The 27,285-nt window shown below is 40.2% G+C and overlaps 1 protein-coding gene across 3 annotated transcripts in view; it reads right to left on the reverse strand.

The window, feature by feature from the left end:
* LOC135253764 (collagen alpha-1(XXIV) chain) overlaps nt 1-27,285 on the reverse strand; it is an 86,904-nt gene that overhangs the window by 14,577 nt on the left and 45,042 nt on the right. For all 3 annotated transcript variants that reach the window (XR_010329684.1, XM_064333485.1, XM_064333484.1), the window contains 23 exons: nt 26,981-27,034; nt 26,608-26,661; nt 25,818-25,862; nt 25,353-25,406; nt 24,882-24,926; nt 20,167-20,220; nt 18,573-18,626; nt 16,012-16,065; nt 15,538-15,591; nt 13,184-13,237; nt 12,942-12,986; nt 11,283-11,327; nt 7,284-7,337; nt 6,662-6,715; nt 6,526-6,579; nt 4,917-4,970; nt 4,243-4,296; nt 3,938-4,045; nt 3,186-3,239; nt 2,504-2,611; nt 1,532-1,585; nt 1,106-1,159; nt 734-790 (listed from right to left, as the gene is read on the reverse strand). Coding sequence is in view for 2 of the 3 variants with exons in the window: in XM_064333485.1 (XP_064189555.1) it covers nt 734-790; nt 1,106-1,159; nt 1,532-1,585; nt 2,504-2,611; nt 3,186-3,239; nt 3,938-4,045; nt 4,243-4,296; nt 4,917-4,970; nt 6,526-6,579; nt 6,662-6,715; nt 7,284-7,337; nt 11,283-11,327; nt 12,942-12,986; nt 13,184-13,237; nt 15,538-15,591; nt 16,012-16,065; nt 18,573-18,626; nt 20,167-20,220; nt 24,882-24,926; nt 25,353-25,406; nt 25,818-25,862; nt 26,608-26,661; nt 26,981-27,034 (1,317 nt within the window). In the remaining variant the exon portion in view is untranslated. The remainder of the gene's footprint in view (nt 1-733; nt 791-1,105; nt 1,160-1,531; nt 1,586-2,503; nt 2,612-3,185; nt 3,240-3,937; nt 4,046-4,242; nt 4,297-4,916; nt 4,971-6,525; nt 6,580-6,661; nt 6,716-7,283; nt 7,338-11,282; nt 11,328-12,941; nt 12,987-13,183; nt 13,238-15,537; nt 15,592-16,011; nt 16,066-18,572; nt 18,627-20,166; nt 20,221-24,881; nt 24,927-25,352; nt 25,407-25,817; nt 25,863-26,607; nt 26,662-26,980; nt 27,035-27,285) is intronic.

The raw sequence follows: 27,285 nt of genomic DNA on the forward strand, positions 1-27,285 counted from the left end.
GCATTTGAAAAGAAGGTAAAGGCCTACACAAAAACAGAATATTTAATTGTACTTCACACAGTATAGGCAAAAATACTGTGCTAGCACAATAAACAACAACATTCTCTTATTTATGTGGGGTGCCATCTGCATCAAGCTCCCAATAAAACACATTTCAATATCTCCCTGCCAGCCCGAACCACCACAGAATCATCACAACGAATAGCCAGACTTAGTTTCTCAGGAAAATGAAATCATGTTGGTGTGCACCCTTCTATGCTATGATGGTCAATTAACACACACAGACACACACACACACACACACACACACACATACACACACAAAATGGGCAAAATAGTTACGTGACAGAAAGGTGCTTTTTCTGGGAGGAATTACATAAGTTTACCGCAGGTCAAGGTCTTGCAAGCTTTATTTTTCAAAGTCCTTAGATCTCTGATTCACTGAGCCTTTGAAATTACACATGACATCTGACAGAGAAATTTGTTTCTGACAGATAGCAGGGGAAAAATCAGACTTTTTTGTTCCATGCACAGACTAACTGGAAAAGTAACCCCCCTTCTGATAGTCCCCAGGGCACAAAGACAGGGTTCTTGGATTAGTAAAAGTATTACTTTTATGTAACCAGTGCCTTTGGAAGAGCAAGAATTACACAAGAATTACAGCAAGCCTCTCACATCGCCCTTGATGAAACAGCTCAGCGGGAATGGGAAGTTTAAGGAAAGCAAGACCTACTGGTTCACCTAAGGGCCCGGGCGGTCCTGGAGTTTTGTTATCCTCTCCTGTGTAACCCTGAAACATAAAACTTTATCAACACAGGTCTTCATATTACCATATATTACTTCATTTGACAGCAATTGAAAGTGAATTTGGAATACTTTCTGCTCTTGGTATGGAGCAATGCAATTACCTCACGTTAACGCCTCAAATGGAAATATATTGATTTTCCATCATTGATACTGAGCTAAAATAGTGTACTTATAGCACGATACAGACTATATAGCATATAATATCATTTAAAACTTCACATATCTGACACAATATTGTGTACAGGAATCCTGAAATTCAAATGTAAACAGATAAATTATGAGAAAGCAAGCATTCTACCTTTTCCCCTTTTGGACCGGGTGGTCCCAGGGGTCCTGTCTTGCCTGCATGACCCTGACAAGACAAGAGCCCTGAATTACAGCAACAACAGCAGGTACGTTCTCACTAACAGGAATGATAAACTGATGGTAAAATGGAAAAATCATGCATAATGAAATCACTGTCTTCTAAATTTACCAGAAAATTATGTGTGATTTCAAAAAATGAAGTTGGCATATCCAAGAGCACAAATACCAACATGATGCATACATATGCTTTGCACCGCAGAGCGAAATCCACTGAAACTTCCAATGCAGTTTTAGAAAATTTGTTTTGTTCTGCTGATGTTCACTGCTCATTGGAGACAATCAATATGACTGGATAGCTATTGCCTGCAGCAAGGACGTAGATGTACTGATCTGTTTTTGATGCAAAGCAAAGTCTTACTGTGTATCCTGTCATTCCGGCTTCCCCTTCTGGACCCATGAGCCCCAGTGAACCCTGAGGATGATACATAAAACAGACACCATTACATGCAGTATATACCAAAGCACACGCACAACACATAACATGGCTGCTGAAGGCAGGAACATCAGCTGTGCTCTTGACTTGCCAGGGAAGAAACGCACCCTTACTTTTGCAGGCACCTTCTCTCTTTCAAAGGTGGACTACTGGATTCTTTTCAAAATTGCCACCAGAAGATCAAATTACTTTCCCTATATGACATGTCATGCTCCAACACATACGCTGCCATTCTGCATTGCTTCCTGTGGGCCCCTACTTCAATGCAGAGGTTATTTGAGGCATTGCCTCTGCTTGGGAAATCAGATTAGTAATCAACATGATGTATGGCTAGTCCCATACCACAGGCTTAACAGCCCTTTAGTTGCAATCCACAAGGAAGAGAGATTGGACTTTTTATTCTATAATAGGATTTCATTGAATTAAGGCAAACATTACAAAAAAAAATCCTCTCAGTTGAAGCTTTTGATCTGGCTCAGACCAGCAAGGTTTTATGAGCTTAGACCCTTTCCTTCCTGTTTTGTTTCATCTCAGGCGAAAGATGTAAAGTTCATGATGCTTGTTTATGGAATATCACATGGAAGTTGATGAAGTGAAGGGTAACATGAAATAAGGTTTCAATAATGAGCCAGTCTGTTGAAGAAACATTGGTATGTAGCCTCACTTCAAGCCCATAGCCTCCCTACCATGAGCCTGGGAACCTAAACTACCAAAACAAAAAACACTGCATACCATGAACTGTGACGCAGCTTGCTTCTTAATTTAAATAAATAATAACTATTTGCATACAAGGTTACAGTGCATTCTGGTGAGAATCAATGCAGAAGCCACGTAGACAGGACTTGCAGTTCCATTGGCGTAGCAGCCACAGAAAATTCATGAGAAGTGAGCACTAACTGGAGGGCCTCTGGTTCCTCTTGCACCTTTTGCTCCGATCTGTCCAGGCTGTCCGATCTCACCACGTGGTCCGGGCTCACCGGCGTTTCCTGGGGGTCCCTTCTCACCCTGCAGGCACCACACGAGTACGGACAAAAGAATTAGAATCCAGGCATCAAAGGGTTGGTAATGACTACAGAGGATCCGAGGGCTGGCAATTTTTGGCAAATATTTTTCAAATCTCGAAACTGTGCATTTGTGTCTACTTTGGATTTGTGAAATAAATAAATGGCTTATCTAACTAAGCTTCTTCTGTCCACTGAATAACTTCAATGCAATTTAAGAAATAGAATTGCAGGACGCAGGACAGAGTGTAGCACAGTGGGTAAGGAACTGGGCCTTGCTCCGATTGTCCAGGTTCGATTCCCGGGTCAGGCACCGGCGTTTCCGGTCCCTTTCACGCAGGCACCACACGCATGACAAAAGAATAATCCAGCTGTTGGTAATGGATACAATGTGCAATGGCTATTTCAAATTATTTGTGTAAAATGCGCTTATTAACGAGCTTCTCTGTCATGATAATTCAATGCAATTTAAGAAATAGAATTGTGCATTGAAAAAGAAACCTTGGCCGATACATGGTCAATGATCTGGCACCAACAGTAATGGTAATGGTATCTGACATGCTGATAACCGATATTACCTTCTTTCCATGTCGACCCCGGGTTCCAGGAAGTCCTTGCTTTCCTTCAGGACCCTTATTTAGGACACACAAATAAGTTAATTACATATCAGATAACGAATGTGCAAGGGTTCTTACATACATATCTTATCTCATCAAAGTGCTTCAACTTCAAGGAATTCAACGAATCGCTGTTATCAAAAACAAACATAAGCCGTTATAATTATATTGCTTTAAATTATTTAGTCAAGAAGTTATGCACTATGACACCAGACAACCTACCAGCTCCTTGTTTGCTTATATTAGAAGCAGTTGTCACTTCTTAGCAAGAACCGAAGTAAGCAGTGACAGCATCATTGCAGATGGCTCAAAGTGCCACCACAAACCTGGTTCATCTGCATGCTGGCCCACACCCTCATGAGGTTCCCCAGTGATCTTTTTGCATTCTTTCTCTTTTAATAACATCTACACATGGTGGCACATGCAATTACACTAGCCAATCAGTTGACTGTAGAGGCAACATTTAAAGTTTGAATGCATATGATGCAAGTGATTTTCTTTTTGTTGTTTTTTGTACAGATGTTTGCGTAGATTAATAATTGTTATTTGCCTGCCATTCTGTAAAACCGCCAAATAAATAGCCAAACACTTAAAAAGTAGCCCAAAAAACCACAACTAGTGACTTCTAATTTCTACCCGCGACTGCACTTTGAAAGCAGCCAATGGCAACCACGGACCGTAGACATGGCAACACTGCCCCCCGAGTTACTCACAGGAAAACCCCGCTTTCCAGGTTCACCAGCAGGACCAGACAACCCAGGTTCTCCCGCTTCACCTTTGTCCCCAGCCTCTCCCAAAGGTCCACGGTCCCCTGGTTCCCCCTAGAGGGCAAGACCAGACCATGAGTGAGGTTTGGGAGGTTGGACATTCATTGGATATAGTCAAGGCAGGACAACAGGGTATCATGTGATTAAGTGTGGTATGGAAACCCCCATTCCTTACATAAAATTTACTGAGCCATGCAATGGATGCACACTCTATAAGCAGCACAAAGGTCAGTCATTTCATTCAGTTCTACCTTGTGCCCATATTTTCCTTGAACACCCTCTTCACCAACAGGACCTGGGGGACCCTACGGAAAAAAACTTATTAGAGTTAACACACATTTCTGTATGTAAGTTTGTATGACTGCAGCATGTACATCTAGATTTGTCCATCAGTGGACAAAAAAACTTTCACCTTAATATATGTTCATAACTGTGAGGGTATTCTTTTATTCTGTTATTCTTTATCGTTAGCGTTAATGTACTATTACCATTTAATTTCTCTGGATAAAACCAGAATTAGGTACTGCATATATTCAAATGAAGCACTTTTAATATTCACTCATTTAGAAATATAAATATCAGAGGTTGGAGAGAAAAAATAATCATGAATCTGAGATATTAGTGTCAATAAAAATGTGAAATAAAATCTAATTGTTTAAAGAATTTTACAAACAGTAGAGTTCACTGAGCAGGCTCAGAAACAATAGGGTCCCTAAGGAATTTTATGGAAACACAAGAGCAACAAAGACCTCTCAGACACCAGCAGGGGTTATTTATACAGTTCAGCACACAAAAACAATTCAATCATTGCTCTTTCATAACCAAAATATTACTCACATTCATCGAAGGAAAATAGGAATAATATACAAATGTATCATGTCCGTCAGAACACAAGCAGTGAGATTATCCTGAATAAAGGACTCACTCTCATTCCTTGTTGTCCCTGCTCCCCTTCGTTTCCAGGTGGCCCAGCTTCTCCCTGAAGGAAACAGCACAGGGCTATTGAAGAGTTCACCATGTAAACTATTAAAACTTTCCAAAACCCTTGGTTTAGACTCGACTTGCAGACTTCAACAAGCTTTAACACGCACATCTAATAATCTCCAAGCGACAGGGAATGAATACTGAATACTTTGCTTCATGCTATTCTGCAATGTATTATGTAGCACCTGAGCACTGAGCACCTAATACATACCTTTTAAGAATAAACGTGGGGAGCCCAGAAACATAATTTAGCATTTAATTCATTACATTACAGGCATTTAGCAGACGCTCTTATCCAGAGAGTCCATTAAACAGATCTGGTCCAACTGGTCCTTAGAGACAGCACATACCACAAAATTCACTACATGGTGAGTCATCTCCTTATTTGCGACTGTCTGCACCAGTTTGTGTGAGGTCTAAACGAAAGCACTTCATGTAAGCTTGTCATTACCAAATTTAAGAAAACTGGCTAGCTATCTTTAATCTTTTATGTAGACATGACATCCTAGGCAATAGTATGTTTTCCTCTTTGAAATGTTTTTTTTTTTAATTCGCTGGTAGCACTATTTGTGGTGCCACATCACACAGTGTGTGTGTGCGTGTGCGTGTGTGTGTGTGTGTGTGTGCAAGCAAAATAATCACAATCTACAATTGGCGTTGGTCAACATGAGGACCAGAGTTGTGCCAATGAAAGTCAAGGAAGCCATTATGAGGCTGAAAAATAAGAAATAGCAATCGGACAGGCCAAAGGCCAAGCTTTAGGCTCAACAAAATCAACTATTTGGAACATCATTAAGAATAAAGAGAGCATGGGTGAGCTCAGTAACTGCAAAGCACCTGGTAGGCTAAGAAAGACCTCTACAGTTAATGACCAAAGAAATCTCAGAATAATGAAGAAAAAACCCCTGAACACCTGTCCCGACATGTCATAAAAACCCTTAGAGAAACAAACGTGAATGTGTCAGTGACAACTATCTGCACAAGACTTCAAAAACAGAACTACAGAGGCTACACTGCATGATACAAACCACTAGTTAGCCACAAAAATAGGATGCCAAGGTTACAGTTTGCTAAGACATACCTACATGAGCTTGCGGAGTTCTAAAGGTTTTGTGGACAGATGAGACCAACATTCATTTATACGATGACAAGAACAGTGTGGAGGCCAAAAGGAACTGCCCAATACCCAAAGCTGCAGGTACTGTCTCACTTCATTAACGATGTAACTGCTTATAGCTACAGCAGAATGTATTCTGAAGTACACAGAAGCATCTTATCTGCTCAAGGTCAAGCAAATGCATTGGACGGCACTTCATCCTACAACAAGATAATGATCCCAAACATACCGCTAAAGCAACAAAGGAGTTTTTGAAAGCCTAAAACTGGGAAACTCTTGACTGGCCAAGTCAATCATCTCACCTAAATATTCTGAAGATAAAACGTAAGGCACCTCACATAAATCACAAGTAAATGGTTTGATTATAAATCTAAAATATGGCTGTACAGCTCACTGTATGCCTCATGGTCAAGTATTTTTTTAAGATTCTGACCTGGAGCCCAGATTCTCCCACAGCACCAGGCTCTCCCTCAGGGCCAGATAATCCCTGCATGAAAAAGAAGTGAATTAGCGTGAAGTTGACTGGAAAGAGGCCTTCAGAGAAGCATGAGGTACGACAGAGCTGTTACCTCTGGGCCCAGCTCGCCGTCAGGTCCTGGCTCTCCCTGCGGTCCCCTGGGGCCCTTCAAAAAACAAAAAAACCCACTTTTCAAAGTGTGGCCTCTGCTCTAATTATGTATCTAGAACCAGGAGTAAATGAAGCAATATACCAACAGCTGAACCACAATACTATAAAGTCATACTGAAGCTGATAAAATGTTGGTCTAAATGGAAAAATAACACCAAAATGTTTTCAAATAACACCAATTAAAACATACACGAAAATCACAAAGAGCTGGTTTTATTGTTTTCAATTAAAGCTGGTATGTGCTTTGAGAGCATACAAAATTCTGTTTAAACATTGCTGAATTGAAAATGCAAATGAAATAACAGCAAAGTCCATTTAGAGTTCCAGACAAGTGGATACTTTAGAATTCGTTCCATATTTAAGATTAACTCTGGCAGGGAAAATATACCGATACAGTAGAAAACGCACATATTACATATCACATAGTAACCTTTGTATTTGTTGTATAATATGGGTATCATATGGAATAACACAAGCCTTGAAAAAACATGTATTCACGAACCAGACTCGCTTACCATAATACCATAATATTTAAGGGAAATTATGAAAAGAACAGTACTTACTGGTTCCCCATGGGCTCCTGTCTCCCCGGTACTGCCGGGATTACCTGGTTTGCCCTAGAAAACCAAAAACAAAGAATCTAGTACATATATAACAATATAATTTGATTTTAGTCTCACAATGTAGTAAGAATGGAATCTCAAATGTAATTCCAAATTAATAAGATCAATGTCAGGCATCTTGACCAGGAAACGGACATTCTAATTTAATTTTGCCACTTCTAATAGACTGCATGAAAAAATATTTTATTGTGTCTTTTATACCCCTTGAAGTGGTATAGTGTGTGTATATACACCTGCATGTGACTATCCAATAAAACTTGTTCTAATAAACCACATAACAAAAATGTTTTCTTAATATTATTTTTTTTCAGGAATTAAAAATTATTATTTTTGAAATTTTCCACAATTAAAAAAAAGATTAATTAATTAATTAATAACAGAACTTCAAAGGAAACATCCAATTGCACTTTCCCTTGCACTTGCTATATGACAAAAGGGTAATTGTAGACACATGCATTATTTAGAATTGGACTAGATGGTTTGAGAAAGAGTGTCCTTGGGAAGAAATAAAGAAGTACCATATGGACTTCATGCAGCAATTAGGGAGCAACAAGTTGCATGCAAATATTTGTAATATAGTGGCAACATTGTCCTATAGTGGAACCAGAGCTAAAATCAATTGCATAATATACTGACAAAAACAAGTCCAACAAATGAGCCCCACAAAGAAGAACTGCAAGGACCAGCACCCCAACAACTGGCAAATACAAAGCAGCTAATGTTGCTTACAAGCTAACTAAACCCATTTTTGTAGATTTTGTTATATTTTACTACAAAATACAGTATTATTATTATTTATTTATTTATTTATTATTTTGGTGTAATGAGCGTAGGAACCGGGTCCCTCTCTACCATTCATACATGACTTCTTTTAAAAGGCAAATGACACCATAACCTTGAGACTTCTGGTCTCAGAGCAGGGAGGTCCTCTCTCTCATGTAATGCTTTATACGATGCGAAGCAGATCCTTGTGTTTTCTCAGTTCCTTCTTTCTAATTCACTTCAAATTTTGCTCTTCTCTCTAACCAGCCAAACCTGTGTGGAATCAGCCAGATGTTGATCAAAATCATGTGTTTTTCTTAACAGAATAATGAGAAAATTACTGAGAAGTGCTGGACATTATCTCCGAGTACAAATTTTCATGTCATGTCTCACTTCAGTTCATACAATTAATACTGCATGGCCCTCTTATCTCGTGACATTTTTGTAAGTGTTCTTTCTGACTCCGTTCAGTTCACTTAAATGTGACATATTCCAGACAATATCAATGCAGTTCGTCAAGGACAAATATTTCCGGTGTAACTGATCGTGTCTGCTGTTTAGAACGGAGTAAACATAGAACCCCTTGCAAAAGCACTCAATAAAAGGCTGTGATTTATTAGTGCAGTACAGCATGTGCTCTATAGGACTTGCAACCCTTTTAATTATTTCTCAATGTTCCATTGTAAAACTGACCAACACCATTTGCTTGTTCTCCTCAAATTCTGATATGATGATGCACTCCAGTTTACAGCTGGTAACTAAGGCCTTCAAACAGAATATAGTGCACTCCACAGATGGCATCACAGACCAAGTTATGTGATCACACAGCCTTCAGTAGAAAAGGAGTAAGCACTACCAGGTTTATCTCTCGCCTCACACACGAACAATGCGCTGCTCGGTCCACTGAACATACATGCACTCTTGGTGGTGCTTGCCACAATAACAACTGCACAGGAAGCACAGCAGAGGGCTAGCTTTATCCATGGTACCTTTATTTGCCACCGCCTGCACTGTATGTACTTTTAGGATGCTGGCTAAAAAGTGCATGGCCAGGAACACCCACAGTAGTAGCAGTCCCAGGCAAGATTATCTTAAAATTCCTCTATTGTAAGTGTCAGAGTCAGCATGACACACAGTACCTTACGGACAGATAAAAATGTGGAATAGAACCACAATCCCAATCGATTTCTGCCAAACCGCCAAGCCTTCTTGCTGCCAAGCCCAAGGACACACCCCGTGGCTGGGATTCAAGAGAATGATATAATTCTGAACACAGCAGCACAACAATTAAGGCAACATGCCCTTTAATTTGAATTTGTCAATAAAACATAATCTTAGAAAATGACTTGAATTAAGGTTGCAAATGACTAGGAACCCTAAAAAGGGAATAAATAAAAAAGGTTGAAAACATTAGACAAATTACTGCTCTATTATGTTTTATTGAAACTGTAAATGAGCAGTCTTCTGCTCATTAACTGTTAATGAAACTTACAACTGCAAGCACATCAAAAACTCATGTGTTCTTGTCCAGATACTTAAATCCTATGATTACTCTATGCTTCCTTTAGATAATTTAAAAAAGGACAGAGCACCCCAACAAATGCCTTAAAGAAACTAAAACCAGACAGCACCGCCACTGTTTCCCATACTTATTATTCCCACACGTCCGGTTGTATTCACAGGAGCATACACTAGATGGCAGTCTGGTTCTGGAGAGGTCTGGGAGAAGGTAGGCTTCAGTAGACGGACTATCTTTGGTAGGGAGCTCCTGGAGACAGAACTGTTTACCTTAATTGTTTCATTACGGCAGTAAACAGAATCAGCCACTTCCCCTGCGCTGGCATCAATGAAAGTGTAGTTATAGTGAAGCCAGCATTCTGAATACGACAGCTAGCCCCCCAACTTATTTAATCATCAAAGGAAACTGAGGGGGGTTGGAGGGGATAGGCTGCTGACTGTGCTGGATGAGAAACACCACTGCCAGATGTTCCCAGTCCCCTTTTATATGTCAAACAGACTCCGACACATAACCTAAATCAAACCTGTCCTGGATTCACACATACGAGAAACTAGCGCTCGATGAGTAAAGTGCAAAGGAAGCACAGAGAACTGCAAACAGGAGCATAGGGTTACTGAAGAGGAATGGACATTGTTAGTGCCATGTGCCTTGACAGGAGAACAGCGAAATAGATTTACGTACGTCAAACGTTGTGCCATCACCCATCTGAAAAAGTAAACTGTTCCAGCTAGCTGCACGTCTATAGAAAGAAATTCATTTGCTAGATATATGCCTTTACCGTTTACATTTTTTACATATTACACTTTACAAATGGGCAAGAGTAACCAAGAGTATCCAAGTAAATTCACATTTACTAAATCAATTATGACTAAGTGCCTTATTCAGGGGTGAAATTGCAGTGGCCAACATGGGATTATACCAACAACGTCTTGTTATAATCCCTTACCACTACACCACTTGCCAAACAAACAAAAGATTGCCGGATGAAACAATGGTTTTCCTATTGTGACAGCTGGCACTGAAGCTAGGAGCTCATTCTGGTGGACAGCATTGCACTTTGGTTGGTATACACAAACACCAATGAAAGCGCCAAATAGTTCACAACCTCTTAATCTAATGCTCATCAGCAATGGAGACCAACTGTCTGCATTTGAACCATTCATAACAGGTGACACAGTCAGATTGTTTCAGAATATTTGCAATATTTACTCATATGTCCTGTGCATATAGCTCTACAAAATAGCATGCTGGAGCAGCCAGTAAATAACATTTCCAGTGCAGTGGGAAGGTGAGAGACAGACCCAAACAACATCTGGGATGCTGCATTTGAATTTGGAGCGATGACTGACCACAGGGGGATGGCAGTTTGATACAAACAGTCCCGATCCACTGGCACTCGCACAGACCCGGAGTTACAAGGTCACGACTCCACAACGAGATTCTGCACTTTCTCAAGATCATTTTGTTGCAACAAACGGTCTGTTTTTATGTTCTTGCCGCTTCTTTTATTTCCGCACGACTGAGTGCTTCATTGTGTGCAGGACCTGAATGCTCCAACATATGGTCCCATTTGCGGATTGGGACCTCAGAGACGAGAGGTTACAGGAAGACTCAAACTTCCGAAATAGAAGGGGAAAAAATAAGGTTTTTTCACTCACTGGTGGCCCTGGCAGGCCTCTCTCTCCCCGACGTCCGTCTTTCCCCTGAAAATAAGAAAGGCGACAATCAACAAACCAGTTCGCTTTTATCCTACACAGCCATTAATGTGCAGAGGATCTACATGGGGAGCACTGGGACTGCTGCTTGACAGCTGCTTGACCAGATCTCTACAAATCCCTGTCAACATTCCATTATGCAGTTAGTTCCATGAATGACTGCAGTGCTATATTGACACGCGCATACACATACTCATGCATATAAACATATGTACATATGCATGTACACATAGAATAAGGTAACAGTGTACAAGCTAATATACAAATATACTCAATTTACTATGTCATTATGAATTTCAAAATGTTATTTTCAATAGCAATGCTAAATAGAATGTGATTTGGGATGCACTGTAGCTCTACTTGGAATTATACTGGAGAGAGCTATTGCAGCACGTGAGCTGTGCTGTGTAATGCTCAATACTCATGTCAGGACAAGAATTCCACTGTAAGGTCCCCATTCAAGATTTATCTAAATTGCCCCCGTTTTACCCCTTCTCAGACTTCACCTTCATCTCATTACAACCATAGAAAACAGCATGAGTCTGAGTTCTGTTCCCTTCCTTTTGAGAGAGTCACTCAGTCTCTCTAGCACAGTGTTGGCAGCCTTATCTCAAAGACAGAGCACAGAGAAGCTCTGTGGAACGGGCACTCGGAAAGCCACAAGCCGACAGCTCCGCCCTGTTTTATAATCTCTAGGCTTTCCTGATTAACTTTTATGTGGGCTTTTTTGACTCTGCCAAAAGAGGGGGCAATCAAAAGAACATCAAAGCCACCAGCGAGGCCTACGCCCTCATCACTGCTTAATGAATTCCTCCCTAACTTCACCGAAAAATGATAAGCGCCTAGCGTGGGCACAGTAATTACCCTCCCTCGGCTCCTTTCATCATCGCTGCGGGCTGTGTCTGGAGCTGCACTGATGCTGCCCTGAGAACCTACCAGAAAATGGGCTAATAAAAGGTGACACTACAAAAACACAGAGGGGATACCTCACTGGGTATGAGTAATCATTTAAATAAAATGATAACCTGGCCCCTGACTGACATAGCCCACTTACCACTAGAAGCACCCAATTGATGGTTAACTGAGGTTCTGTGTTACTAGGTAAGGATTTCTGAAGAACCACTCGCACTGCAAACAAAGCAGAATCTTCCAGTGAAGATTCCTGAAGGCAATGGCAGTGCTTTCTTGAGAAGAAGCTTTCTACCGAGAAGAAGCTTTCATTTCATATGCAAATGCAGAACATGTGTCGAAAGCTTTGCGCAAAGCTTTCATCACACGCACACGGGCATAAACAACAGCCATTAAACTGTCTGTATGCCGATTCATCTTTTGCACAATGGGCTCACTGGAACTGAAGCTGAGCTCATGTTGCGCAGTCATCTTTTGCAGCCTCAAGCCATTTCAGTCCCACTCCAGTCAACACAAGAACACAATACCGCAGTCTGCCACAAACCCACGTTAAAGACAAAACAGACAAAACATCACTGGGGTCTGTGTTTGGTCTCGGAAAGAATTAGTTAAAAAAAAAAACCTGAAGGAACTGTGCGTTCAATGGATCATACACCCATTCATCAATAGTACCAACTAAATAAATGTACTCACTGTTAATCCGGGTTTTCCTTTTCTTCCAATCCCACCCCGTTCTCCCTAGGAGAACAAAGAAAACTTTAGTGTCTCAGCAAACAGTCCAACAAAATCTAATATCCTCCAAAGACTAGACTGATTCGAAACAGTGGAAATCTGTGCATGGATTACAAGTATAGTCAAGTTCATCCGAGTAATGAAGTTTGCAGCTAATGAATCTGCAAGGGAAAGTAGACTTTCGTAGAAAAGGGCATCCTTACCTTAATACCTTGTGGACCAGGCTCTCCCGGAAGACCGTCTGGACCCGGGGGTCCCTGAAATAAAATTAAGAGATTTAATCAACTCCGATTATATACATGGCAACTAACAACCCAATTACCACTCTCCCTCTCCCATCCATAAACACATTGGGGAACGCTGGAGTGAGAACCCTGAACCATTACCTATAGGAAGAGTGGGATACTTTAATAACAGAAATATCAAGACAAAAGCACAAGAAAATACTGCGCAGAGACTAAATCTGCACATAGGACATATCCACTGTGGGAAAAAAACGCACACGTAAGTGAGTTTGTCCACCACACCACAGGATTCATGTAACCGAGCACCTTCCATTAATGATCAGTCCCTGCAGGCTGATTTAAAGGTTCAAACAAGCAACACCTCTCCTTTGATTCTGCTGTTCTTCCTGGTTTTGCCTGCTTTGTCTGGCTTCTGTGTTGTTTAGTTTTCCTCCAGCGGTGCATTCCTTTCCTGTTACTCCATGAGCTTTCCTATACCAGCTGCTCCTTATCTACATTACAGCCACCGGACTCCCTTCATCCTTACAGTTCTTAACTCACTCAATGGGGGGATGTCATTGCAACCACCTGCCCTTTGGCCTGTGCAAGTCACCAGACTAGAATGGGACATAGTCTGAAATTGATTACTGTCAATTATAAGTAAATATCCTTTATACATTTAAGAACCAACTGGTTAAATGAGCAAATAACAAAAATACAAAACAAAATGACCACTCAGGTTCCATGCATCTATGCATTATCTATCCATGTTGATACTGGGCCTGTGAAAATTATTTCTAAATGTTTAGTTCATTTAAAAATGAGTAAATCAGGTAAATGAGAAAGAGATGAGAGAAAGACAGCGACAGAGAATGAGAGACGGTTTGCTTTAAAACTTCTAAAAAATCCCATACTTCTCAAAATATTACCCATTCAATGCATGACTTATTTTAAAAGAATATACATCTATGTCACATTCTGCAGAAAAAAATTATTTCTAACACAGATATGTCTCACAAGTTTCCTCTTGTGTTTTGTCTCAGTCGCACATCCACAGAAGCTTATGAAAATGTGACAGGCCACAGCCGGTACTTATTGGTGTCTTCACAATATAGACAAGAGATGACAGCAACACAGACAACACAACCATGCTGCTGCCTCTCAGACCGCAGTCATTTACACAAAAGAAGAATTGTGGCTTTTGGCTGCGTTACAATAACTTGTTTCCATATCTGTGAGAAATAAAGCAAAAACATGTATAACTTGAAAGATGCTCATTGTGTTATAAGAATGAGCACGGGATTAATGTGTAGCTCCCAAAACATTTGAAGGCAGCAGGAATCACTGTGTCATACGCCGAAGTATCTTTCTGCTGAAGCAGCCAGCAGGCCTCGCAGTTTGTTGAGGGAGATCAGAAGTGGGGTGTGAGCTCGCGGTCTTTGTTGATCTATGTGTGAATTGTCCCCGCGATTCGCGTTTGTCATTAGCATTCCTCACACACTTTTCTCCTGCCAGTGCGATAAACACACATCTGATCCAGGCTCCCCGCTCGTGCTTCTTTCTAGTGGGCTGCCACACTAATACCAGCCAGCTGGACTCATACTGTGCCCTCAGCGCGACGCAAGCAGGAGCGAATTCCAACTGTAAGATTTCAAAAAGGGTTTCAGAGTAACAGTAATACTTTGGATATGCAGAGGCATGTGACTGCCGACAGGAAGTACTTCCAAAAAAACCCGTCAAATATGTTTCATGTTATGATTACTGAAAATGATTTAAACGTGCTGTGCGCAGTTAAAATTATAGTCAAAGCACCATACCCCAGGCTACCACTAGATGTCCTGCCTGCTTCAGATTCATGCCACTTGATTTGACTTAATCTCTCCACTGTGCATATACACAATATAGTACAAAAAGTCTACTGAATCCTGGGGGGGGGGGGGGGGGGGGGCATGAAGATTGTGATTATGGGGGTGGGAATTAGCATGCAGACTGGGGCAGGAGATTGCAATCACAGACCGTGGGGGGAAGGGGCGGTGGTGGAGACTGTCATTTTAGGTGGGGGGGGGGGGTAAATTAGCACACAGACCGGGGGAGGAGACTGTGATCATGGACCGGGAGGGGGCAGGGGGGCTATTGAAAACCAAAGTACTAGGAGATAACTAACTCTATTACATAATGAAGAGTACACCTGTCATCTTGGATTGGTTTACTACTGATCTGCAAAGATATACAGATCCATTTCTGTAACGACACATAAACCTGGTACTTCCGCTGCTTTTCATCAGGTTGCACCTTATTTACAAGCCCTGACGTAGCTGAAATGGAGATCTTACCCTTCTGCCCTCAGGTCCGGGGATCCCTGCTGCTCCTCTCTGCCCCTGTGGTCCCTGTAACCGTGGAAAAAAAGAGAAAAGCTCATATAACGTTAACCTACAGAAATGCTATTTATAATAACTGAGTTGGAGGCCTTGGGAGTAATTAGATATGGAATATGTACAGTGCAAATGTTTCTTCAAACTTCAAACTGTGCAGGAGCCCTACTTGTACACTGCAAAGGTCAAGTGTCCGCATTCCTGTGCTGTTTAGACACGGCTTTCGGGACCCATGCACGCACTGTGTTTTTCCAGTTTTGATCTCTGTTCATATGTATCTTTTAGTCTATGCTTCTGAGTGTGTACTCCATCCTCCATTACAGACACATCTGTGAGACAACACGGGGTAACTCCACATAGATGGAATCCGACAGGGGAGGCAGGGCAACATGTTGCTATGGTTATACATATACTTCTGACAAAATAAGAACTTACAGGTAAACCTTGTGGGCCAATATCACCGGGACTTCCTGGTACACCTGGATATCCCTGAAATAAAAAAAAAAAAGAAACTTAAAAAAGCGAATTACAGGCCATCAAAGTAAAGCTAGCTATCCTAGCAAATGCTTTGGTGGGAAAAGAGTTACTGTACTCCTTGGCCTTGACAAACGTTTGTTGCCAGAATAATATAATTCCTTATTGAATTACTTTAGCAAGGAACTAATCGAGATAACAAACCAGTCTCATATGAAAGTATATCATGAAAGAAATATTTCACGCATCACAGTACGGTGGAAACTTAAAGGCCAAGAAAGAAATTTAAAGGATAACTCCTTTCTGAACATGAACACGAAATACTGGTTGCCAGAAGTTAGCTGTATAAAGAACGGTAACAATATGTTAAGCATACAGTAGCAGGTTGCATATTTAAGAAATGTTCAATGTATTATGGTGTTTCACTGTAAATAATACAATTATTTGCGTTTCAGCTGTTTATAATTTCATACCTTTCAATTGTACTGATGTTTACTGTAAAATTCACAGACAGGCATATCAGTGACAGGTACGGAACGACATAAACTATTTTTTAACTGTGGTGCAATATATATATTTTTTTACATTGACTGCATCTAGCAATGATTTCCCTTCACATGGCAAATCCATTTGGGTAATTTGTAGCTTGGCATATGACTATGGTTCGTTCCCAGTCAAAAACCATCACTCACTTTTAAGACTTTCAGTGCATATTCTGTCTGAAAATGTTAAACACAAGAACAGAACTATGCCTGTTGCCAGACAAGCTATGTATTACTTGAGCACAGCTTCACCAAAACATACTACATATTAGCAGACAAGAAAAAAAAACACTTTAATGTCAGTGTCCACTCAAAGTGGGATGTGACCTGTCGAACAATGAAATGTCCAAGCGTGCAAAGGTGGTTCTCTACTCCATTCTCTACTGGTTCTCTAATTTTACAACAGCTCCAGTGGTGATGCTCTGCCAGGCCTTTGCTGCAGCCATCTTCAGCTCCTGCTTGTTTTGTGGGCTAGCTGCTTTAGGTTTTCACTTTAACATATGAAACTCAAGTTCAGTTGGATTCAGCACAAGTGAATGACTTGGCCAGTGTGAGAATTTTCTTCTCAAGTTTAAGCTAGTCCCTCCAAACTCATTGGATGGCGCTTCATTCTACAGGTTGAAGTTGAGCAGATAAGAATGAATTCTGCTGTTATAATCAGCATTTGCATCATCACTGACGACAAATGAGCCAGTACCCGTGGCAGCCATATTTGCCAAAACCATAACACCTCCACCGTCATGTTTCACAGATGGGGGGGGGGGGGCATCTTTGTATCTTAGGCAGTTCTTTTTGGCATCCACACTTTGCTCTTGCCATCACTATGATTCAAGTGAATCTTGGTCTCATCTGTCCACAAGACACAAGTTTTCTGCAGGCATTTTAGGCATGTATTAGCAAATTTTAACCAGGCCATCCTGTTTTTGCAGTGTAGCCTCTGTAGTTCTGTTTGTCAACTTTCTTCTGCGGACAGTAGGCACTGAAAGATCCATGCATGCTTCCTGAAGAGTGTTTCTTTTCCCATAGGGGGTTTTTCTTTATTTATATTTATGATGAGAATTCTTTGGTCATCAACTGTACAGGTCTTCCTTGGCTGACCAGGCCTTACTTTTTCAAATGGGTGATATGGGTGTATAATAACTTTTTTCATTAAATAAATAAAATAATATAAAAATGTTTTGTGTTCACCAGTTCCCTGTTGTATAATATAAAGTTTTGTCTTATAACCTAAGCTTAATAATAACTTAAACACTGGTGAATAGTAAATGACATTGACTCATTCATGGTGAAGCTCACTACCATTTCATAGCTCAACATTTAGACTGATCGGTGCCAATTCTACAACATCTTTCCCTCACAGCTGTGTTACAGGGACAGTAGCCAAGGGTGCCATAAGTCATTCCACTGACAGTCTACAACAGCAGCCAAGCAGCTAGAAGAGCAAAGCCACAAACACTCAGGCTATTCAGAGTCCAGGCTGTGGACAGAAGCCAGCCTCTCATCAGTTACTGTAGATTAGGCAACGCTGAAATGTACCTGGTGTGGCCTGTCTCATTCAGCCTAAAATTTCCATATCTGTGTCCATTAATGAGGGTGTCGGGAGATTGGGAGATGGGAAAAAAGGCTCTCAACAGATTTTTTATAGTGACTGTGTTAAATTGTGATAAACTTGTTCTGTACGTCTCCATTGGACATACAAGTACATGTGCATATGCAGACTATTGAAAGAAATATGGGGGAATAATATAAATAATATACAAATAATAGAATTATTGTTATTAATATTAGTATTATTATTTTTATTTATTTTTTTATAAAATGGGAGGCATCTTTGAATGGCTGATGCTCAAGAAGAAATCTCAGCCAGTTGGAAGGCTTGATTCTGGGAGCAATAACAACACAGTAGCGCATAATGAGAGTCAGAAAATTCCTGGGGACACTGTTCAATGCTCCATTTTGTTTGTCCATCTCTGTACTTACCCTGGATCCCTTCTCTCCAGGAGGACCCAAAGGACCCGCCGGACCTCGGTCTCCCTGTGGAAAACAGAACACTATAATTAACCACAGCAAACTCACAGAAGGTAAATCATTCAAACCCTTAAGAAGAATTAAAAGCATGTCATGAAATATGGCATAGTCAGCTAAACAATGGAATATGCTGACGGTGAAAAGAAGGGGTTGGTCTTTGTGTTCCCAAAAATCTAATCCCGTTAACTCTCAGCAATACAATCCCGTTTATTTCAACTAGGCATATTAATTATTTCTATAATCCTTTTCAAATGTTTTCAATATTTTAGGTTAAGGTTAACTCCACTGACAGTTGCAAGGTGCAAAATGTAGATACATTTATCGAATAGTTTCACAGCTCTTTAATGGCAACACAAGTTTAAATCATGGCGCATAACTGGATTACATTTATATAGCATATAATCTGGAAGGAATTTACTGTCTGACAAGGTATGAGGAGCGATGACAGATGACCTAGGTGGGGCGGCTTTGGTTGTCATACATCTGTGTTGCATTTTAAATCCAAACAAGTTTGATCTGTTGCAGAGCACGAACACACAAATGGGGGGAGGGCATACTGTGACAGTGGCCTGTCAGTCAGCAATCCTCACGTAAAGGACTTCAAAATGATTACTTCCTTATAGTAAAAAGCAAACAAGCAACTTTGATTCCCTTTTCCCCTTAGAAGCTGTTAAATGGCTTCGAATGGAATTATCTGTATCTACATTACTTTCAGAAATTCTTCCTCTAGCACTTTGCCCAAGTCACACAGACCTCACACATGTTTGAACACATGCTAATGTACTCTTTGTAAACAGAAATTTAAATCAGTGTATAATTGGTTCCTGTCCTTAAGGAAAGTGCTTTGCTTACTGGGAATAACGCACACTGATACTTCATAACCACATTGTTTTGGTCAGAAGGTTAAACAAGTAGTCATAGGATCAGTTCATTTTGTTATAAGTTGTATTCATAGGATATTCATAAGATTTTACTCATTTATCCATTTCGCAGGATCAATTCTTCTATAGTTATTTGTTGACTGATATTCAATTTGCCTGGTTCTAACTTCACAGTAAGCGATGTCATTCTTGCTATACTATGGTAGAGACAGTGAGCTCCATAATGTTTCGGACAAAGATATAAGTGTCTTAAAATTGACATGTGGTTAACGTGCAGATTCTCAACCTTTATAAAAGAGTATTTTTGTACATTTTGGTTTTACATGTAGACATTATATAATACTTTATATAAAACTAATCTAATGAAGATTTTTGAATGACATTACTTGAAAAATAGATGTAAATTTCGTTCACATCCTGTTCTGTCCATCATTACTGTGTTTGCTCAATGCTATTTGTTAACCAGGTCTCTGCTATGGTCTTCAGCAGTTCCAGAATGATTGTCTGCTCCAGACTCACTTCCAGGAAGAATCCAAAACCACTTTTTTACAGGGCACTAATTACAGGGGTCTATCAATGGGAGTATTTATGAGATGTCAGCTGTTTGCCCAGAGCCTGGGGTAAACCATTCCTGACAGGATAATGGGGGGAGAAAATGACTCTACCTTTTCACCGAGAATTCCAAACCCTCCAGCAATTCCAAATAAGCCCACAGGTCCCTGGAAATAGAAAAAGTGCATTGTCAAGTATCAAATCAAGGTAAATACAGAAAACATAAAAAACACTGATCCGTTACTGTTAGATTCGCTCCAGCTTTTTCTTATATGTCACACAGAATTTAAGAAACAAAAAATGCAAATGTAGAGAAAGAGTGTATGAGGAAGGTAGGGACATGTTGTCCTGGGGACAAATTGTTTTTGGGAAATACATCAATTAATATTTGTCTGTTCACAGAAAAAGCTGGGCTTAGACGTACACGGTCTGGGCATCCTGATAATGCAATGTGAAAACGCAATAGACAAAAATAAGGCCCCAATGAGCTTCTTATTAAAGAAGAACTGCTGCATATATGATATGATATTCCTAGCCCTGAAATCACACACTCCCTTTAAAGGGTTAATCAGTAAAAAACAACAGGCCTGCTTCATTTTAATACAATGTTAAAACTTGAAACACTGATAAAAGTACAAAGCAGCAGAACAATGTTTTCTTTTAACAAATTGCAAGTAAAATAAGACATTGTGGATATGATTTTTTGCTGTTGAAATCTATATGTTCATTAGATTGGTATGGATTAACAATAACCAGATATGATACTGCTCAAACAAATCTGCTGACCACGTAATACTTCAAGACACAGTAGATCATGAATTTTTGTTCAGTCATATGTTCAAACTCTTATCAAAAAGCAGACGAGCTCATCTAAAATCTGATCCATTTCATGTAACTTTCATAGTTAAAAACTTTGTCCATGTAAAATTATGTGATACGCACTTCTACACAACACTTTAACTACACAACACTTCAGCACTTAACTGGGATGACATTAACTTCATGAGTGAAATAATAGTCCTCTGCCTTTCACCATGCGCTTTGTGAATGATAACAGAAAACTCTGGGTAATGTAAATAAGTGAATAAACCAGAAGAGGATAATTGTTCCCAGATAGGATGTCTGGAAAATTAAGTACTGTGGATTTGATCAAATGCCAAAGAGAAAGCTGTAACCACAGCCAGCTCGTACAGGGCCCCGGTGTATTCCAGGGAAGAGGCTGGTAAACACATATTACTCTTACACATCCACACCACAACCCAGCAAACACTTCTCTCACAAATGTCAGTGACACACTGTGTTTCTCTATTTACTTTCTTAACTCCTCCCTCAATAATATTAAGTGTCCTGTGAGCTCAGGATGAAATCAGAGAAGCCTGATCAATGACTGCCTGTAGCAAGCTCAAGTTTATCATACGTTGTATAATCAGTTTCAGGATAAAGGTTCGCTAAATTATGCGCTTAGCTAAATCTGGCACATTTACATCTGCGCTAGACCAGACAAACAGATAATAGTACACTTTCCCTGTTAACAAATTTCTATAAATAAACAAATGCATAATGACACAATTAAGTTTCTGTGCAGTCAAATCTGAATGGATATGCTAGACAATTAAGATTCACACAAAGCCTCCCCCCCCCCCCCCAAAAAAAAAAAACATGCACACACACACACAGTTATGTGAAGATGATTTCAGGGAATTCAACAAACAATCAGCCATTGCATAAAAAAATTGGATCAGATTCGATCATAATCTAGTCTTTGGCCCATTGACTTTTATTCGGTATTCAGCAAATCAAAAATATTTTATAGTTTCAGAGTACACCGTCAGTTTAATGTATCAGACTATGAAGAGTTGTGCGGTATATTTGAATGTCTGTTAAGTGATACTGAGATATGGAAGTAGAGCATATTTGGAAAACCAGGCCATCTCTTTTGACCGCTCAGTCACCTAAAGCCTTAGACGGAGTCTTACAGACAATCTTTATCTTATTTATTTGGAAAGTGATGTAATGGCATTCATTAGCCCTCCATATGGTGCAGATCCCCTTTTACACGAGCCCGCGGCCCCTCCTAAGCTTCAAAGGGCTGTGCAGACTGTGGCAACTATTTAATCCTTCGCATGTGTGTGACTGTACGCAACGGAAACATGTTTGGTGGACATTTAAGTGTACCATGCAAATACTATGGCACGGTCAAAAAAAAGGAGATTTATCGCATGGAAATGTGTCAGAATACTTCTTGCTTATTTGAAGGACACCTCTGAATAATGTGTAACCTGAGAATTTGTCTGTTGGGGTAACACCCTTTAGGTCCTATTAACTCCGAAATTCTTTTTGCATTTTTAGAAAGAGTTTTTAACAACAATTACCAAGGTTTATAAAAATACTATGTGGATCTCATCACAGCCACAGTAATAGGACTACGGCAACTTTCTTGTATGATGCCACAAGGCCTTCTTGTCAAAAGAGCTTGTTTTGTTGCTGGAGATGGCTTACTTGAAAGACATGACATATATTATAACAGAACACAAATACAGCTTAACTGACTGGTACAGAAGTAGAATCAGAACAGATCATCACCTGGCCTGACCTCCTCAAGCCATGTCAATACAAGGGCTTCAGTTTGTCACATACAAAGACACTCTGTTTGTTAAACTGGAATCTGATGCACAAACGAAAGACCTTAGACTCTTCTCCACACCCAGATTTAATTTAATAATCAAGTGGGCTCCACAAGCAAAGTGACAGCATACTCTTCCCTCAGCTGCTAAACCTGTTGCCTAGAAACAAAAACCAGAATGTTTTTCACTGCATTTACAAAGGCTACAGAATGATAATGATAATGACATAATGAGACACAACCTCAACATGACCCTTCAGTCACCTTTAATGTAGAAACATGTCAGTCAATTATGCTTGCATGCAACATCAGCATTGAAAGCTCCATTATACCAGCAAAGCCCTTTAAAGCCATAATTTGCAATAAACCAGTCTTATTAACAATGTACAAATTCTGTAACTCAACACCATATGCCTAAAATCAAAGACAGGATTGTGTATTACTAAATGCTCAGAGATCTTCTGTCAGGTTGTTGCATTTAATTTAGAGCATGGGTGTCAAACTCCAGGCCTAGAGGGCCACAGTGTCTGCTGGCTTTTGGTGTGTTTCAGAAATGAGTGATTCATTTCAGTCATTGATTGACTAAAGAGTCCACACACCTTGTTCTCAAGGCTTTAATAGGCAGCTGATTAAAAGAAAACCACAAATACCAGCATGCAGTGCGGCCCTCCAAGACTGAAGTTTGTCACCTCTGATTCAGAGCTTTATAATAGATACAATGTTAAAATGTTATAATGGATTCAGTGTTAGAAATATGAACCAATAGTGTCACAGCACAGATTATACATTTAACCATCAGATCAGACAGAAGTCAGTAATCATAATTTCAAGGAGAATAAGACTGATAATGTCCCCCTGAAGCATTTTTCCTCTGCAGTATAAGAATTAGACACCACCAGCACACCTATTTGACCAAACACAACAATCCAAGTGCATCCAAGTGCCTTTAGCATAATCATGAGACAATCACACCAAAGCGTGTCCTTTCAGCATCAACATCAACATCAAACAAAATAGCAACAAAAATGTCTTTCTCATCTCCACCGATTTTGTTTTCCTTGGCAACTCACAAACCAACTGCAAATGAGTGGTACTTTCTAACAGACATTTCTAACATTGACTTTGACAGCTTTACACCAGTGCCTCCAGCAATCTTGAAGTGTGGTTGGCTGAGCCTGGTTCTAGCTTTCATTTTTTCCCTCTACTGCAGGGGCTGCCAATATAGAGAATTCCAAGATAGAGAGAATGAGGGAAACTAAACTAAAGTTTATTACCTTGCTAATTGTACAATGTTTACAGAGAGAAAGCAATCTACTAGAGTGAGGCATCCGTCTGCAAATAAGCATAAAAATTTTGTAACATTTGAAATATTACATTGTAGATAACTTGTGAAAATTTATTAAGCCACAAATAAAAAATATTACTTGTTTTTAGTCCAAAATAAGCATATATGTTCATACATTTCAAAAACCTAAAAAAAAAAAAGTACCATCTCCAGCTTTACTGTAACTACATTGCACTTATGGCACTTCATCATTTATGTATCATTAACATGATATTGAAAACCATTTTTCTAGCATTTGGTTAGTTCCTGACTTGCACTTAACAGGTGGCAGTTAATCAAAACAATGATGGTTCTACTGTTTCAGCAATTATGACAGTTTCAGACATATTTATACTTGCGCTGTAAGCAATCATTTTATGTCACTGCCTACTGGGAACCAACACTTTGTTATGTCTCATTTTTTCCCCACTCTGTCAAGTTTTATTACTGTTCTTAAAGAAACATTCAACAAGATTCAAACAATCCAATAATGGGCAACCACTGGGAGAAAAATATTTTTGACTTTTACACAGCTTTAAAACTGAAGCTAATTCTCTGTCTCAATGTGAGACAAGCACAGAGTACATTCCCATTAACTACATCACTACACTGCGGTCAACATACATTGGGGCAGGATTCGTAACAACAGTGTGTCAGAGGGAGACATGGTCACAAGGTAAAGTGTCATGATATTACAATCAGCCATACCAAAAAACTACAACCTCATCAATGGAATCAAGAAAATAACGGAAAACATGACACAGGTGACAGGGGATCAATAAAAGCTCCACATCTGAGAAACAGGGAGCTACTATAGATATATTTAAGAGGTTAAATTGCTCCGAATAAGCATGCAGTAAGTCAGCTTAAACCAGTCTTACTTGTGGCCCGATTTTTCCTGCATTCCCAATGTCTCCAATTTCCCCCTGAAATTAAACATCAAAAATATATTTTGTTATTATTCTTTGCATTCATGTCAGACAGTCATGCATCCAGCAGCACTATGTTTGCATAAATAAATGAAAAAGGAAAAAGTAAAACATGGTAATGTCTTGCTGCTGATGCTAATATCCATGACAGCATAAAAAGAATACAATATGACCAAAAGCATCTGGACACCCCTTGGTCTGGGGCTGAATTTCATGGTTTAGGCTAGGCCCCTTAGTTCCAGTGAAGGCAAATCGTAATGCTACAGCATACAATCAAATTCTAGACAATTCTGTGCTTCCCCAACAGTCTGGGGAAGGCCCTTTGTGGTTTCAGCATGACCCTACTGATGTTTGATACACCTTGATCCACGATTCATATTCTGAATGACACACTGAAAAGAATGACAGTAGAAATGACACTACCTTCAGTCCTTCTGGCCCAGGCTCCCCAGCGTAACCTTTCCTTCCTGGTTTTCCCTGGGAGAGAAAAAAAGAGTCAGTCACACATAAAACATCAGTTCATAGAGCATGAGACAGAAATAACCCATTTTAATGGAAATCAGCGTGCACCATATGTTTAGTATGGGTATAAATCAATATAGCCAGGTTATTTTCTTTATTTTCAATTTACCAGCTTAAAAAGGCTACTTTGCTTAGAGAAATAGCTGCCATTCCCACAAGAAATAAAATTGATTCCAACAGCTGTGCATATCTCGCGTGTTTTAACACAACACAGCTTTCTCTCCCAGGACAACAGAGAAACACCTGAGCACTGTGCGCACACGATGGACACAGTTTGGATATCCAGGCCGCGAGAGCACCTGGGCCGTATAAATACTGTACACAAACTGTTTGAAGATGTGCAGACAGTGAAATGAGGCCACTTACAGTTGGCCCGGGACCTCCAGGTGGACCAAGGGGGCCTTCATCACCCTGAAAACACACACAAACATGTCTGTACACAAAGCAGCCCGCAGTATTCTGGGCATGGAGAGCAGCACCGCATATTTCCGCAGTGCATCATGCAACATTAAAGGGAACATGTTTCAATAATATAAATACAGCTGCTTTTCTCAGTTTCTCTCTCTCTCTCTTGTCCCTTCGATGTTTCCCCCTAAACAGGCCTCCATCCATTCTGGCGTTAGACGTGTAGTGTAGAGCAACCAAACACTGAAAAAATGTTAAGTGGTAACGTAACCCTCAGGAAACACTGTAACGCGGTCCCCACATTACCTTTGGTTGCACTTGACCTAATTCTGCACGCGCTCAAATCACAATGTCATGACTGAATGTGCCCGATTTGATGAATAAGCAGCTCCCAGGGAGATTATTGCGGTCTGACATTGCTTTTATCTCAGGATTTCCTGACATAAAGTATGCCTTTCTTCCACTGGCCCACGGGAATGTTCCAGTCGGTGCACAGGCCTGTGCAGAGAGGTGCCAGGATCGTGTAACATCAGCACAATGGAAAGGTGTGTGTTTCCAAGGCATCTAATTGTCACGCATGGCAAATACAGTGCGTTCGCTCCTTTTTTTTTACTACCACTAGTGCAGGAGTTCTCCTTCGGTGAAATGTCTGCACTTCACCTCAAACACACATGCGTGTAACTGAAAAGACAACCTTTATTACGGTCACCGACATGAATAACGAGAAAGAGCTGAGCAATGATGAGGATACCTCTATTCCTTTTGGGCCTGGAGGCCCAAGTGGCCCTCTGGAACCTTGAAGACCCTGAAACACCAAAACATAAACTGTAACTGAAACACGGTAACTGTGAGCCTTTGAAGAAACATGTATTCCACAATATAAAACTATGTCAGAATGAAAATTAGAGTAACAAACAACACAAATGTATTTTTTATCAATGTACCAAAGCATCCAAGAAGCCAGAATAGGTACAGCATATTCCTCAGTGTTTGAAATTTGTCACCTTTGACACCTTGAGGAACAACTTGTCCAGATTTCTTAGAAAAAACATTAACTTTTTGTGTAGTACAACAGTAGTGAATGTGCAACGTGCTGCTCGGGTAAATTGATTATATTACACTACCTTTGGACCTGGTGGACCATTGGGACCTGGGGCACCAATATCTCCAGGGAAACCCTGCAAGGAATACATTTCAACATTCCAAATGCGTCACAAGCAAGTGTCTCAGCAACGTCCACTGGGGCATCCACAAAACTGACCTTATTCAGTCCAAATCTGTTCATAACACTTTCCATGCCAAACACTACAGAAAGCTTGCATGTGGACCTGTAGTCACTTTTTTATGGCGTATGTAGGCAATTCCTATAAATCAAGGATTCTAGGCCAAAGTAGCCTTATAAGAACCTGATGTGAGTCATGCAGTGAGG

This window comes from Anguilla rostrata, chromosome 4 (genome assembly GCF_018555375.3).
Source record: "Anguilla rostrata isolate EN2019 chromosome 4, ASM1855537v3, whole genome shotgun sequence".
In the NCBI taxonomy this organism is placed as follows: domain Eukaryota; kingdom Metazoa; phylum Chordata; class Actinopteri; order Anguilliformes; family Anguillidae; genus Anguilla; species Anguilla rostrata.